This window comes from Chelonoidis abingdonii, chromosome 1 (assembly GCF_003597395.2).
Source record: "Chelonoidis abingdonii isolate Lonesome George chromosome 1, CheloAbing_2.0, whole genome shotgun sequence".
Taxonomy (NCBI): domain Eukaryota; kingdom Metazoa; phylum Chordata; order Testudines; family Testudinidae; genus Chelonoidis; species Chelonoidis abingdonii.
In genome coordinates, this window is record NC_133769.1 from 25800879 (window position 1) to 25818267 (window position 17389).

The window sequence follows — 17389 nt, forward strand, 5'->3', positions numbered from 1 at the left end:
CAGCTCTGTGGAGATGGGGTAAAGGAGCAGGCGGCAAGAAGGACACGCTGACATTAGCACCCCTCCCCCTCCGGCACAGCAAGCAGGAGGTTCCTGGGACCAGCTCCAAGGCAGAGGCAGGAGCAGCACACGGCAGCGTGGGGAGGGAACTACCCAGCAATTGATAGCCTGCTGGGCAGCTGCCACACAGGGAACTTAGGGGAGCTTGGGGGGTAGCTGCCACCGGTCCACCCTAGTTCCAAACCCTCATCAAATACCTCCAACGGGCTGCTGTTTCTGCAAGCGGTGGACAAAACAGGCGGCTGCCAAACAAAGTTCTAAGGGAGCACTGCGCAACTTTAAACAAGCATAGTCTCTAATTGATCAGCAACGTAACAACACAACGTTAACCAGGACGATTTTAAGTGAGGAATTACTGTATTTTAAAAATTTGAACATTTGATATTTCTGATTTTGTTACTCCTCAGCAAGTTGGAAGCTTAATTTTAATCACTGGTATAAAATGACCTAATTCTACAATACGTTATATTCCTATAAATCTTCCTTACCCCAGCTTTTAGCAAATTCCATGTATAATCTATGGCACAGATGGCTCCCGTTCTTCCACACCCTGCACTAGGGACATAAGCAACAGTTACTTGATAGTTCTTTTGACAATGATTTAAGTTAACTTGTGTAAGTTAAAGAGACTTAATATTTTCATATTTACAGAATCAAGATAAAAATATCACTACCTACTTAAAAATATATCAGTCCTCAAATACCTTTGGTCAGCCAGCTCTTAATGTATTCAATGTAAAGCACATGTATTTTCACGTTTTCATAGCCAACAGGCATCAGCATTTCAGACGTGAAGAAATGCTTTAATAAAGTGTGTTGAAGCATTTTTGCCTATTCTATATACTATAGAGAATAGTATATAACTGGCCTAACACCTCAAGCAGTATAGGATGGCTACATAGAGGAAGAGACAACAGAAAGAAGTGTAAAATGTAAAGTTTTCATTTTCTTGACAACCTGGTAAAACACAATATGGGTTGCTTCTCAATTTATATAACTGACCATCTTTAAAGTGTAGTTCTCCTTTTAAAAAAGTGATGAAAAATGGAATCAAATTTCCACATTTATTCTTCCACAAATGATTTCGGTAGCAAATGTGTCCAGTTTACAAGTAAAGAGACTTATTTTACACTATCAGTTCAAAACCTAATCTTTGATAACTTTCTTCCCATGCTTCATAACTAACAAGTTTCTGCAGGATAACCTATTCCCATTATCTTCTATAAGTGTACATAGGTGCAACTGGTTGAAACTAAGGGCAGGTGTACATTACCCGCCAGACTGGTGGGTAGTGATCGATCTATCGGAGACTGATTTATCATAGTTAGTGTAGAAGAAGTGTTTAAATTTTGTGGGTCAACAAAATAGATGCTCAAGTTCCCCTAGAGGTTTTGCAACAGCAGCTAGGGTGCTGCTCTGGGCTATGATGAAAGGCTACAGATTTGTTTTGTTTTTTTCCAGTGGAAAGGAAATTTCCACACATTTTTGGGAAGTTCAAATTTTTGGAAAGTTGATTTTATCTTTGCTTTTTCTAGTATAGTCATTGCTACTTTGGCATTAATTCTTTAAAGGAAAAAGACGACAATTGCATAAGCTTCAAATTTTATATTATACTTAATCCTGCTATAGATTCAGACATTCGTCAGAGCAGGCTAGAAATATTAGAATTAATAGATGTTCTAAATGGAGAATACAGTAGGCTCATCAACTAGGAAAGAAACCCTCTGGAATCTAAGAACAGTAAATCTTATTTAATATACAAATAGATCTGACATTTGCACTGGGTGTTTATTTTATATATCAATACAGTGGCTAAGCAAATAAATAATTTGAGAATTAAGGGCATAGCAATGTTTGTTGTTCCTAATCTATAGCATGTTATGAAAATACATCGCTACCCCAATATAACAAGGTAGTGGGGAGCCAAAAATCCCTAAAGTGTTATAAGTAAAATGCCGTTATATCAGGGTAGTGGTGGCAGGGCTGCAGCGGTGATTTAAAGAGCCCAGGACTCTGCCCATACGGAGCCCCAGACCCTTTAAATCACCAGCAAAGCCCCACTGCTGCAGCCCTAGGGTAGTGGCAGCAGGGCTCTGGTGGTGACTTAAAGGGCCCTGGGCTCCCTGCAGCAGTTGGAGCCCTGGACCCTTTAAAGCGCCGCCGGAGCCCCGCTGCTACCGTGCTATATGTGAACCTGTGTTATATCGTGTTGCGTTATAGCGGAGTAGCAGTGTATATAGGCACATTCTAAATATGGTTTTAGTACTCAGCTAATATTTTTATCATTTTCATGACTATACCACTATGTATTTCTCTCTTGGCTGTATTTTTGTTTTTGCAATGCTATCATGAGGCAAAATTCAGTCTATAACAAGTTCTGTGGTTTAGTCTAAATCAGAAATGTAGTTTTAACCCTTATTTCATTAAAACAATTGCAAAGGTGCGTGCTTTTCTGAGACTTTTAATGTCTGCACTGGCAGCTTGCCAGAAGTCCAATGACTGCATGTGATTTGCATATGAATATATAGAAGTTAACAAATGCATACAGGCCAGTTATTTCTTAGCACTTTCATCTTCCTTGATATAGGAACAGAAGTTGTGTATTTGTTAAGTATACTAGTAATAAAAACCTGCAGATCAATTTCCCATATTTATAGAATTTAGTGATGAAAGACCCATTAGGCATCTTGTGCATAAGACATATTCTAATACTTCACCCTTCTGGCTCTGAAATGTCCTTAGAAACAGATTCCACTGCTTTGTCCTCAGTCCTTCACTTGAAGAGGAGAGGGCAGCCCTGGGCTGCATTTTAAGACTTTAAAGTGTACAGTTAGCCTTTGGGCCACATGTTAAAGTATACATAATCCATGAAGCTGTGTAGAAAAAAAAACAGTTACCTACCTTTCATAACTATTGTTCTTCAAGATGTGTTGCGTGTGTCCATTCTATTCTAGGTGTGCGCGCACCCATATGCACGGCCGAAGATTTTTGCTTTAGCGGTATCCACAGGGTAGGCTACAGCGCCCTCTTGAGTGCTGTGCCTATGGGTCAGTATATTAGGCGCCGCTTGCCCAACGCCCTCTCAGTTCCTTCTTGCTGGCGACTCCAACAGAGGCAGGAGGGTGGGTAATGGAATGAACATGAGCAACTCATCTCAAACAACAGTTATGAAAGACAGGTAACCGTTTTTTCTTCTTCGACTGCTTGCTCATGTCTATTTCATTCTAGGCGACTCAAAAGCAGTATCCCTGGTGGCGGGCTCAGAGTTCACGATCATACGTCTTGCAACACAGCTCTGCCAAAGCCAACATTATCTCAGGTTTGCTCAGTGAACGCATAACGAGACATAAGTGTGTGGATAGACGACCAGGTAGCAGCTCTACAGATATCCTGAACTGGCACTTGGGCCAGGAAGGCTGCCGATGAATCCTGAGCTCTAGTTGAGTGGGCAGTCATGGTCGCCAGTGGAGCCACCTTTGCCAGGTCATAGCAGTAATGGATGCAGGCCATGATCTAGGGCGAAATCCTCTGCGCTGACACTGGGCAACCTTTCATCCTGTCTGCCACCGCAACGAACAACTTTGTTTACTTATGAAATGGCTTTAAGACTCAAAGACTGAAGAAGAAGAATTGTTGGCTCTTGAGAGGCAAGGGATAGGCACTCTGACTAACCACTATGGGCGGTAAGAAGGAACTGAGAACGCGTAGGGCCGGCGGCACCTAATATACCAATGCATGGGCATGGCACTCAAGATGGCGCTATAGCTGACCCTACGGATAACGCCAAGGCAAAAATCTCCGACGGCCATGCACGTAGGCACATTTGTGCACTTAGAATGGAATCAACATGAGCAACCACTTCAAGAAGAAAGGTTCTTTCTGACAACGAGCTAGAAGAGTAGCTTTTCAAAATTAAATTAATACATGTAAGTCTTGTACTGAACATACTACTTAAAAAAAATATAAAATATATTTGGTACCTGCAGTGTATACAAATAGGCACATCTTCATGCTCCTGGTATTCTCTCATTAAGCTGATCATGTCCAGAATAGAATCAAAAGATGAAGGTACATCGTGGTCAGGCCAGTTCACATAATGAAACTGATATACTCTACGAGTTTCCTAAGAAAATTTTTTAAATGAAACACACATTGAAGAATTTTGTATAAATGTATGATCATTGTCTGCATGATTTATTTTCCAGATCAAAGACTTCCACTGCAAAGACAACAGATTCTGCATTTAGCCAAAGTGAAGTAAGATTGAGCAAGGACAGCACAAGTGGATGAAACAGCTTTTGCATTGGGGTTGATATGGAAATCAAGATATTCAATTTTGTTACAACCACCAGGGACTCCAGTATTTTTTGTATAAAGTAAAACTTTCATCTTAAATTACATTAAGTAAAAAGTAAGTATTCACTAACAAACTTGTTTAAGCCAGCGGTTTTCAACCTTTTTTTCACTTGAAACCCCATAAAAAATTATGAATGGAGGTGCAGTCTGCAGAACCCCAGGAGTCTGTGGACTTCAGATTGAAAGCCACTGATTTAACCCCATAGAGGAGGTTGAAAAAGGGGGGCTTCAGGAAAAGACAGACAACTCAGATGGGCAGACCTCATTTTTACTTTTGTTGGACCTACAAAAGGAACATAGCTGACAGAGATATTGATTCTGTGTTGTACATCATTAACTGAACATATTGAATTCTAATTGTTTACACCTGTGTAACCCCACCGAAGACAACATGCTTGCATATGTCAGCAAGGACCTAATTTGGTCTGCAAAACCTTTATCAACTGTGTAGATGTGCAAAGAACGCCAGATCCAGAGTGACATTCAGATCCCAGGAAGAGTTTGCAGGACTGGCAGAAAAATAACTTGTAAACGTATGCTTTTGATAAGTACTTTTTAGAAGAGAACCAAACTAGTGGACTTCAGGAAAACCTGCAGAAAGGTAGCGTATAGGATGGTCCAATGAGCATTTCACAGAAGTAGATGAGAAAGAAGTTTTCATATCATTTGTTCAAGCTCATCTACAGACTGCAGATACCAATTTTCATCCTTTGCTGAACTGTATGTACCATCATGAGATTAAAATGGAAAGTTTATATCTAATAATAAAGAGTGTTTAATTAGTGTAACTAATTGATTTTTTGAAAAAGGGGAATTAGATGCTCATGACTAGGGAAAAAACCTTTATTGACAGAGTAGGTTAAGTACAGCCATCAAGCTTCCCCAAAATAACCTGTCAATGTGTCTCTATTTTGTTCTAGAGGGACCAACTCTATGGATGAGGAGTCGATTCAATTTTTAAACCTATTATCTTTGGCTTTACTGCCAAGATGGTAAACAAAGTGCAAATTGTGACTGTTTTTGTTATTACTGTTGTTTTTGTTATTGTAATATAGTGGAGAGTTGTCCTATAGGAACTTAACTGGGACTTTGACCTATGAAGTCTGCACGGTTGGATGCTAACTGGGACACAAGCTAAAAATTATCAGCAATAAACCTGAATTATCCAGTCCCCATAAGATTTAATTATTAACAATAGCCTGCCCTGTTTCTTTAAAAATTCCTCAAATGTAGCAATGCACTGAGTGCACCCAAAAACAATTGTAAGGAACAATTCATCACACATCTAACACAATAGGTTCAGAGGGACTCTGAATATATTTAGTGCAGGTAGTCAAAAGATATCACTAAAATCAGAGAATTTAGGATGTTTTATAGATTGTCATGGCTTCCTGTAGCTTGAAGAACAAAATAAATTGATACAACTGTACACTATTCTATGTAAGTTATTATTCAGAAAAAAAGCTATCTGAAATGGTTGAGATCTGAGTTATTTTTAGGGACAGGAAATGCCTCTTCAAGTGAGAAAATCTGACCAAACACAAGACAGTAGCTTGTAACAGTCATTTAGTAACTGTGGTGGCCACTACAAACCCCAGGCTGGATAATTACCCACTTTAACACCATTATTTTAGGCCAGTTATCATTATGTTTATGAAATTTGCATTATTGCCAGTCACCTGACAGGACTATAAATGGCCCTCCCCCAACTCTTTATTCTGAGTTACAAATTAGCCCTCTTTTTAAGAAGTATAACTCTGCAGAAAGGATCAACTCCTGCATTTTTTTAAACCGTTACTTTGGAAGTGAGCTGGATTTCCTTTAGCAAAAAAGACAACTTCCAATACTTGTTACCATGACCAGTTCTGAATTCTGAACATTATTAACCCTTTGTTTTTCATAGAATTACTGTGTGTTTGTACAAGAATTCTCAAACTATTTCTGGAAATTTAACATTTTACAATAATTAAATTCTCTTCCTGTCAGACATTTTGTTGAAGAGAAGGTTACTCACTCTGTGAATAAACGGAGTTTCTTTGAGATGGTTGTTCCTATGGATGCCCCACTTGTTAGGTGCAGCATCGTCTCCTGCACCTGGGATCGGATATCTTTATCAGCAGTGACAGTGAGACCATACAGGCGTTATCTCTCCCCTCCCCCAGGGCCATGCGTGGGTCATATATATATGTGCGACTGGATAGCGTAGTGGTTAAGAGCGCCGCCCTTTGATACGGGAGACCGCCCTTTGATACGAGAGACCGGGGTTCAAATCCCGGTTGGTACCCAACTTTCCAGTAGGGGTCCTTGGGCAAAAGACCCCCTAACGCTTCTCACTGTCCATAAACCTTAAAAAAAATATGAAGATGTGACACGTAACTAGGAGTATGTCAGCCGGGGCTCGGGACGTCGCTGGCCGGGAAATTAGAACGAGGTCCGTCGACAGATGTTGAGGGAACAGGACAATCTGACGATAAGGTGTGAGGCTACTAATGGAACAAAACCATTCAACGCAGAATATTAATATTAACCCTTCATGTGCAGAAATTCTCATCTGCACCTTTATACAATGAAAGAATTTAGCCGGCCTGTTTTATACCTGTATCCTTGTCGAAATGTTGGAACGAGTAACCAATTGCAGCTGAACCGGCATCCCTACTCAGCATGTACCTCACAAGCAACACTCACCAATGAGTACCTACTCGCACTCGTACCGAATAACTACCCACTTCCCATGATAATAAATTAAGCCTAACATACTGATCACTCCATGCACTCTGATGAATAAGACATTATAGCATGAAAACTTGCCTCAAATAAATGTATTATAACGTCCCTTATGCATGATCGTCCCCGTGCTAATCTGACTGATACAACGACACACTCCTACCTCCTCTCCAGTCGTAAACCTAGTCACCGTCATAGCTAATCTAAAATAACCCAAGTGAATAATGATCACTCAGTTGAAGCACTATCAAAAGAGCTGAATGAATATGATACAAATAGATCGGTCTTATACCTTCTACAACATTTACAGTGCAACAAGTACTCGTTTTTTTAGATAACTGACAAGTAATGGCCATAAATCATTAATTGATTGACGACATATAATTGATTAACTAATCTCCAAATAACTACCTGGGCAGATAACTGGGTAGCATAATACCTATGGACAATGTCATCCATTTGACCATATTTGTAATTCACAAATACATGAGGAATTATAAAACAACTGTTCATCTCGGAGAAAGACCACAGTTAATCTGCTCTCACTAACCCCCGTCAGACCGGATTACTTGTGAAGGACAGTGCTGATCACATGAAAGACCCCTGCAAGGGAACAGAACGTAGCCAACTACCAGCAAGTAACTGCCTCCCCACAACATGGAAAGTCCTATCAGGTTCCATCATAGCCGCCAAACTACAGGACCATATGGGCCAGTACATGAGCACAGCTCAGAAGGGCATTGGGAACAACACCAGAGGCTCAACACCAGTTGCTCATAGATAGAGCAGTCGCCCAAGACTCAAGGTCTAGACAGACCAATCTGAGCACAGCCTGGATTGACTACAGGAAAGCCTACGACTCAATGCCGCACACGTGGATCTGTGAATGTCTGGCGCTATACAAAGTCAACAGGACACTAAGGACCTTCCTCAAGAACTCAATGGACTATGGAAGACAACACTGGAAGTCAAACTCAAGGCAGCTTGCACAAGTGGCCATCAAGTGCGGCATATACCAAGGTGATGCACTGTCCCCGCTGCTGTTCTGCATAGGCTTAAACCCCCTCAGCCAGATAATCACAAGGACTGGATACGGGTACAGGTTCAGGAGTGGAACTACCATCAGCCACCTCCTCTACATGGATGACATCAAGCTGTATGCTAAAATGAACGAGACATCGACTCGCTAATCCACCTGACGCGGATCTACAGTGAGGATATCAGGGATGTCATTCACTTTAGATCGGCTGTGAAACTGAACAAGTGTGGCCCTTCGGAGGACTGGAGAAGTGTGGCCGGATGGTAGTGAAGAGAGGAAGGTAGTCAAGACTGATGGGTGGAACTACCAGCGGTCCACATAGCAGACATACAGACCAGCTACAAGTACCTTGCGTCCCACAGTCACATGGAAACCACGATGAGGAGGCAAGGAGACAAGCAACATCCAAGTATCACCAAAGGATAAGACAGGTCCTGAAGAGCCAGCTCAGTGGGGAAGAACAAGATCCACGCCATCAACAGATACGCCCTGCGGTCATCATCAGATACCCTACCCTGCCGGTATAGTGAGCTGGCAAAGGAGAGACATGGAGGCTGCCGATGTGAAGGACCCGGAAGCTCCTCACAATGCACGGAGGTTTCCACCCAAGTCCAACACCCAGAGACTGTATACCAGCCGGAAAGAAGGCGGGCGGGGGCTGGTGAGCGTCAAAGCCACTGTCCTGGGACGAAACCCGGAACATCCACCAGGAGTAAACATCATAAGATGGCCCCCAAAGATGAGCTGCTGAGAGAATGCCTGAGGCAGCAGCAGACATGGAGGAAGACCAAGCAGAAGAAGTGCCATGGCAAGACAAGACCCTGCATGGATGTACCCATCGACAGATAAGCTGAGGTGGCTTGACACTTCGGGATAAGTTCGTGACAGTAGGAGTGGTAGGAAAAGGGCTGGAGACTTAAAGCACCAGCACTAGAGGCATATGACAGGTAGAAGCAGCACAGGAACAGGCAACTAGAGCGAGTACCAGAGCCATCATGGAAAGCAGGGTTTACCACACTAGAAAGGACTCAAGGTGGCAGTACTGGTGCAGAAGAGGCCCTCAGATGACATGTCCAAGCAACATATGTGGCTTAGGATTGTAGACTGCAGGCCAGGAACAGCATACACTGAAAGGTACATTCATAGTATGCACCAAATGTTGGACTGCTCAGTGTATCAGGAACATCTGCACAGCCCGTTCAGTGGTTTGACTCTGAATATTTTGTCAAGGTTTTTATGATAGAATCTCTTCTATATTCCCTACCTTCTTCCGTATTAGACGCTAGAGGAGAGATTCACTCGAGAAGCGGTGCGAGGGGTAATCGAACTATTGACGCCAGGAGTCTATAGTTATTATCCCTATTGGGACTCTCTAGTCATCCTATTGAACGGACAGGCAGTGAGCACCCAATATTGAGGCCAATATGAACTTCAAACCGACATTGACAATTGTGAGATAAGTATTGTTGAACACAGGAACTGTCAGAAAAGCACATCTGCAGGTGTGATAAAGGAGTTTATCAAGTCAGTGCCAAGTGGAGCGAGGTCAACATCCAAAGTAGAAGGACAGATGAGAAGCTGGAGAAGTACCAAGGTCCGAAAGAGGAACTAGAGAGGAATGTGGAAATGAATTTTTTCAGAAAGGGTGTGTCCCCTGCAGTGCGACTGGGTAAGGAGCACTCGGTAGGAAGCAACTCCTAAGCTGGTTGTTGAATGGGGCTCAACAGATCCCAGTTGTAACTAACTATGATATCAGTGCATCTCTGTCCGAGACACACCCACTGCAGCCCTAGAGACAACAGCTGAGCAGTGCTAGGAACAGCTAAGATACTGCGCAGAACCCTCAAACTCCCAGGCCTCTGGTAGAGGACCCGAGGTTGAGGAAGACACATACCACCCATAGGGGTGAGAGGGGAATTTTTTATATATATTATACATATATAGTGCTTTGCAGTCCAACCACCCCCAGGTTCCTTCTCTGCCACAGAGCTGGTGGGTTTTTCTTGGGAAGGAGGGGTCCGAAGCCAAGGAGAGGAGGGTGGATAGTGAAGCACCCATAGGGACGCACATCTTGAAGAGCCTCAGTTACTGCACATTGTGAGTAACCTTCTCTTCTTCGAGTGATGTCCGTACCACTTGTAGGTGACTAGAAAGCAATGCTCCTAATTGGAAGGCTGGGGCTATGGAGTGACGTTTACTGTCGATGATAGGACGGTATGTCCTAGGAGAGCATTTGCTGCGGCATCATGAATAACAGTGTAGTGACAGACAAAAGTGTCTATTGATGCCCATGTGCAAATTTCAACAGAGAAATTATTGAGAAATGGTATTGAGGTGGATAATGAAGGTTTGGAACATTCTCTGATTGTAGCAAGAGGTTGTCTATTGTGGAGTTCATATGAAAATGTATACACTTCAACATCCACTTTGAAACATGTTCATATAAGAGAGTGCCTCTACATCTTTTGGTGGTGGAAAAGAATAATTGTGGTGATTTTCAGAAAGGTTTAGTCCTGTACAAGTAAAACACCAACGCTCATCTCACGTCCAGGGTGGGGAAAGCTGCCTCCTGTTGGTTACTGTGAGGCTTTGGAAAGAAGTAAGGAAGGTGCATTGATTGGCTGACATAGAAAGGTGTTGGAACCTTAGGTAGAAATCTTGGGTGTGGGCATAGTGTAACTTTGTTCTTGGAACAGAATGTATGGTAGATATGCCATAAGGGCTGCAATTTTGCCGACTCGTCGGGTTGAAGTGATGGTTGCAAGGAAGGCAGTTTTCAGTCACAGATGCACGTAAGAATAGGTTGCCATTGGTTCAAATGGGGGTCTAGCCAGAGAACACAGGATGAGGATGAGGTCCCAGGTCTCATGGGGATAAAGATTTTGGAGATCAGTCAGAAAACATTTTGTGAGCAGATATGTGAAGACAGAGTGATCGTCTACGTGGCAGCGAAAAATAGTGACTGCTACCAAGGGTACTTAGATGGAACTGGTGGATAACTCTGTTTAAGGTGTAGCATGTAATCCATTATAAGTTGTAGCAGAGCATATGCTGTGGCGAGGCACACTAGTATTGAAATCTTGTCCATTTGTAAACGTAAGTGCATTTAGTTGTGTAATGCTTGCTATTTAAACATATCAGTTTTACTGTGTCTGAACCATGGAGGAGCCAGGCTTTGAGATGGAGCATCTGTGGATCGGTATGGAGGATGTGTCCTGCAAAAGGAGCCATGGCATTGGATGGAGAAAGAGATCAATTGGCACACCATCATGTAGAAGAGCTAAGTATACCAGACCTGTTGTGGCCATGTTGGAGCTGTAAGTATGACATGAGCATGATCCTCCCATATCTTGCAAAATACTCCAAATAGAAGAGGAAAGGAGGGAAAAGCATAAAAGAAGCAGTATGTCCTATATTATGAGGAATGCACCTCCTATAGATCCATGTCCCAGTCCTCCTCTGGAACAGAACTGAGGGAAGCAGGCATGGTGCTGTGTGGCAAAGAGGTCTATGGTGGGGGTATCCCCATCGATTAAAGATAGGCTGAAGTGCTTGCATATGCAGTTCCCGCTTGTGAGCATGGGAGACCTACTGCTCAGTGCGTCCATGATGGTGTTTTGGTGTCCAGGGAAGTACGCTGCTGAAATGGTGATGTGTTGGATACACCAGTTCCACAGTTTGAGTGCCTCTGATCATTAAGAGTGGAACCTCACTCCACCCTGCCGGTTGATGTAATATACACAGGTGAGATTGTCAGTCATCACTTGTAGTATAATGTTTGAGAAGAGGTAGGAAATGTTGGCAGGCATTGCAGAATGCTCATTGTTCTAGGAGATTGATGCGTAGGATGTATTCGGTTAATGATCATCTGCCCTGCACTGTGTGATTAGGGAGGCATCGGTTATTAGGATCATGGTTGGTGGAGACTGGACGAAAGGAACTCCGACACAAACATTGTTGGGCTGTGTTCACCAAAGTAGTGAGTCCTCTACTCTCGTTGGCATGGATAAAAGGTTGTGGAGGCTGTGTTTGTGGGGGAGATACATTGTACGGAGCCATGGCTGAAGACATTACATGTGTAGATTTGCATGCCTGACCACGAAAGTGGAATTGCCATGTAGCCTAGAAGTTGGAGGCAGAGACTGGGGGGTAGACTTGTACGTTCGATACCAGATCTACTACTCTTGAGAATCAGTGAGAAGGTAGAAAGGCTCTGGCTTGTATGGCATCCAACTGTGTGCCAATGAATCCCAGTTGTGTACCAGCATTAAAGTGGACTTTTCTAGGTTCACAAGGAGACCTAACTTCGTGAACAGGTCCATTGTTATGTGGACAGCTCAGAGAGCATCAGTCTCAGATGTGGCCTTGAAGACAGTCATCCAAGTATGGAAAAATGACGACACCTTGTTTCCTCAGATAGGCAGCAGTTACCGCAAGGACCCTGGAGAACTCCCGAGGTGTTGAGTACAGTCTGAAAGGCAGTACTTTGTGTTAGTAGTGGCTGTCTCCCAAGACAAATTGGAGGAATTCCTGTGGGCAGGGTGTATTGTAATATGAAAGCATGTGTCTTTGTGGATAAGAGCCAAGAACCAGTCCCCCTGTTCCAGTGCTGTGATAATATTGGAGAGAGTAATCATTCTGAAGCATTGCAGTTTTATGAACTTGTTTAGACTGCGATGGTCCATGACGGCTTGATTCTTCTGGATCAGGAAATGGTGGGAGTAGAAATCCTGTCCTATGTACCAGAAAGGGACAGGTTCTGTGTCTGCCAGTTGCAGAACATGATTTATTTCTCCCCATATCATGGAATTGAGAGAGAGGTCCCTGAAGGACAAGGAGGGAGTGGGCCGTGGTGGGATGGATAGGAAGGGGATGGAGTATCCTTCTTTGATTATCTCTAGAACCCACTTGTCCGAGGTGATGAGTCTTCAAGAGGGGGAAAAATAGAGCTAGTTGTTCACCAAACTAACGAAACATCAAAGACAGTGGGGATGACTGGAATAGTGGGAGGCTTCTTGGGGCCTTGACCACACCTTCAAAATTGTTGCTATGGTGGGGCCATGTGAGAGGCAACCCCTTGATGAGGAGGCTGTCTACGTTTGGTAGGAGGCCTTTGTCTTTGGAGCTGGGTGTCAAAGTGCTGTTGAAGGGTGTACTGCTGTGGTCGGGATCGCAGGGGGCGATATTTCCCTGGCTGTCTCTTTGGTGCTGATGTGTAAATGCCAAGATCAGAGTGTAGCTTGGGAGTCTATTAGGGAATACAGAGAATTGCCCACACGTTCCAAAAATAAATAGTTTCTGGCCCTCAAAAGGTAAGTCCTCTACCGTGGTATGTAACTCCTTAGGAAAACCTGAGAGGTGGAGCCATGGACGCATGCCTCATCCATCACGACTGCTGAGGTCGTCAGGCAGTGGTGTCTGCACAGTCTAACATTGCTTGCAAGGCTGTACGAGCTAGGAGGTGTCCTTCCAATATTAAGGACTGGAACTGCTCTTTCTTGGCCTGTGACAGGTCATGGCACAGTTCCTCCAATTTAGAGTAGTTTAGGTGATTATACTTAGCCACAAGAGCTTCGTAGCTGGAGATTCTAAATTGGAGCATGGCTGATTAATGTTTTGTGTCCAAATAAGTCTGGGCATTTCCAATCTCTGTCTGGATTGGATTGGTATTGACGGCCCTCTTTCATTCTACATCCTTCTCTGGAACTTTTTTTTGGTATGTTTGCAGGTCGGAAGGATGGAAGCCAGGGTCTGCCAGAGCAGCTTTGCATGGTTGAGAGCCTCATATATCGTAAGTGCAACCTTGGAGGAGGAAGAGGAGGAGGTATGGAGAGTATCAAGCAGCTTATGTTGCTAGTACTTGACCTTCTCCAATGGAATCTGTAAGGAGTCTGCAGTTCTGCAGAATAAGTCCGGAAGATGTCTGAAGTCGTTGGCAGATATAGGAAGTGGAGGCATGATCGCCTTGTCGGGGAGGAGGAAAAATGATGGAGTCCACTCCTACTGTTCCTCCTCTTCAACTGGTACTGGAGGGGGTTCAACCTCCAGAGGGCAAGAGACTGATGGAGAAGGAAGAGGTGTAGGTCTCCGGCTTTGCTCTCTGGGAGGGTTACTGATTGTTCCCTGTACGTGGCCCAAGGGTCCCAATATGGCCAGTGTGGAGCAAGTGAAACATGTGGCTGTATCTACAGTGGTCTATGCCAAGACTGTTGACCAGATATGGATTGTGGATAGTGAGGATGAAAAGGTATGATTTGCCTGGTAAATGAGGGAGTAATGGAACACTCCTCTTCTTCCTCCTCCTCATTGCTGGGGAAGGTAGGTGCCACCCTCAGAGGAGAAAGGGAGGAGAGAAATGACGTTGAGTCCAGAGAGGGTAGGTCACATCAAAAGAGCAGAGACTCAAGAGTGTCAGATACCAGCAGGTCTTTAGGGAATCTAAATTCTTGTGGAGGGTGAAAAAGCATCATCAGTGCCAGTGTACAACTTGATGTCGAAGGAAGGGTGTATACCCCTGAAGTGTCCGTAGATTGCTCAAGAGACTTGGCCAGTGCCAACGATTTTGATGGTGCCGACGATTTTGATGGTGCCATGGGCTTGCTCAGGGCCAATGGTTTAATCGCTGTTGGAAAGAGCGCCGGTGCTGGCATTTTTTTCTGTGCCGAAATTCCTGAAGTTGGCCTGTCTTGTTCCCCAGAGCTGTGAAATGGTGCTGTAGGTCTGGCCTGGTTAGGATCCTAAGACTGTTTCTTGAAGTTGGTACCACAGGTACATGGACAGGCCCTGGAGCTGTGTCCCGTCAGATGTGCTGAGGCAACAGACCTCGCAGGTGATGGTATTCTGGTGGACTATGCCTCTAAGTGTGAGAAGGGAACCCATTTCTTTTTGTCAGAGAGAAAGAGAAGGCTCTCTCTTCAAGGGATGTGGGGACCGAGGAATGGCAAACAACCTGGACGAACGTGAGGGCCTTTCTGGGAAAGAGTCCAGGTCAGAGTCCAATGCTGGTCACAGAGAAGTTTTAATCTAATGTCCTGGTCTCTTCTGGCTCTGGGTTTCAGGGCAAGGCAGTGGGAACACTTCTGTGGGATGTGTCCCTCTCCCAGACAGCAAATGCACTGCAGGTGGCTGTCTGTCACTGGGGAGAAATGTACCTTTTAAACTTGGAGTATCCGGACATAAGGATGAAGGAAAAACTTACCAGTTGGGAAGGGTGGGAAGAAGTGGGGAAACGGAAACCTAAGCTATGAAATAACTGAAGGTAAAATTAAAACATGAAAGAAGAAAGTAACTACACTAATGGGTAAGGCACTACCTAGTAAGGGAATAGGAAAAGCAGACTCTGCTGAGGATTCCGTTACAGATCGAAGGCAGTAGAGAAGGAACTGTGGGCAGTAGAACTGCAGAGCACTACATATACACATCCTGTGCAGAGTGCGAGAGGGGCCAGTTACACATGTGGTCTGAAGGGCATTGCAGATGAAGATCTCTGATCCTAGGCCCAAGGTGCGCAGCTGCACCTATACGTGGAGCACCCAGAGGGACATCACTGAAAGAAGAACTTAGTTTTATTTCAGAAAAAAGTGACTGCAATTCTTAAGGATTAACATTCATAACTTCCAAATTAACATGAAAAATCAGTATTAATTGGTATTATCACAGATCATTCATCATACGTACTTAAATATCAGAGAATGTTACTTGTAAGGTTCTTATTCTAACCAATGAACTATACCTTGAAAGTACAATTTTAGTAACACCACCTTTGTTAGTAACTTTGATGGCAGAAAAAGTGTGTTTCAAGCACAGGTTGTTCGTTTTGTTTCTAACATTTATTTCCATTTTGAGCCTTGACTGCATCCTCCAAATCCCTATGGACTTCAACTGACAAAAACAAAATGACAAGCAGAAGCAGGAAGGTCAGCACCTATTAACCTAAAGCTAAAAGCATCTATTAGATGAAGCAAAAAAACCATTCAGAGGCCATGTCAGCAAGATATTGAAGCCTAGATGAAAATTTTATTTATCAAAGATTGATGTTTTTCAGTCTATCATTTTTACATTAAACAGAGATAATAAGGCAAGTAGGTATAACTGGGCATTAAAAGAAAATTTCAAACAAAAACCAGGAAGTACTTTCTCAGGCTAATAAATAATCTGTAGGATGAGCAGTCAGACACGTCAATCAGACACAAAGTTATAGTCAAGGAAACAGTCAGATCGCATATTAAGAGGCATTAAAAAGGTTGGCTGGATCAAAAAAGCTTCTTTAGCCCTTCAGATTAAATTTGTGGATCAGATATTCACCTGGTGTAAACAGTAGCGCTTCACAGACCTCAATAAATTATACCAGCTGAAGATCTGGCCCTGTATTGTTAATAAACACTACTGAAAAACATCACATAGATTTGGTTACCCACAAAAGCACTACCATAAGAACAGATAGTATGTTAAGACATTTCATGAACCTTTTGTTTCTCGTAACTGAACTATTTATATCCCTTACAAACTTGATAATGTACATAAGCAGAGAACCAAGCTTTCGCTCCTTTAATATTAGCGACTTGATTTTTTGGCAAGTTTCCTGGATTATATACCATCTGAGATCTTTGAACAGATGTTAAATCATACCACATTAAGACCAAAAATGTAAAACACCAATAGTCTATTTGAGCAACTGTCTTGAGTGGGGAAACCTTTCATGTTTTAACTACTTACATTTTGAAATTCAAGTAATAGCATTCTAATATAGTAGTCTGTTCTTGCTTGTTCAGCTTCCTAAATAAGAGGAAACATCTGTGAATGGATAGGAATTTAATATACAACAAATTAGATATAAACCCCAACTTTATTCTCTATAGTGTCATGTGAACAACAATAATTCACTTTTTGGCAATGTAAGACTTACCTGAAGAGTCAGTGTAAAAGCTATTTATCTGCTATGAAGCTAGATAGGTAAACATGTTTTACCATGTTTTTTAAAAAATGAAAAGATTTTGAGTTTAAAAAAAATTAGTTAAGATCTTGGCCAGAGGCTACCCTATTTAGAAATGAAATTTCCCCATAAAACTAAGCTGTCATCAAATTCTGTCACTTCTTTCTCCAGGATATTTCAAAATGCGTCCCTGTACCTCTAATGCTTCTCCATGCCTTAGTTTAACTTTCTCTGGACTCCCTGTTTTCTAACTTGCTTCCTTCAATTTTTCCTTCCTT

At 43.0% G+C, this 17389-nt stretch overlaps 1 protein-coding gene across 3 annotated transcripts in view; it reads right to left on the reverse strand.

The window, feature by feature from the left end:
* The window catches only part of PTPN12 (protein tyrosine phosphatase non-receptor type 12), a 171248-nt gene that overhangs the window by 57468 nt on the left and 96391 nt on the right, over nucleotides 1–17389 (reverse strand). For all 3 annotated transcript variants that reach the window (XM_075064503.1, XM_075064504.1, XM_075064505.1), the window contains 3 exons: nucleotides 16895–16954; nucleotides 4041–4183; nucleotides 549–615 (listed from right to left, as the gene is read on the reverse strand). In XM_075064503.1, coding sequence (XP_074920604.1) covers nucleotides 549–615; nucleotides 4041–4183; nucleotides 16895–16954 — 270 coding nt within the window. The remainder of the gene's footprint in view (nucleotides 1–548; nucleotides 616–4040; nucleotides 4184–16894; nucleotides 16955–17389) is intronic.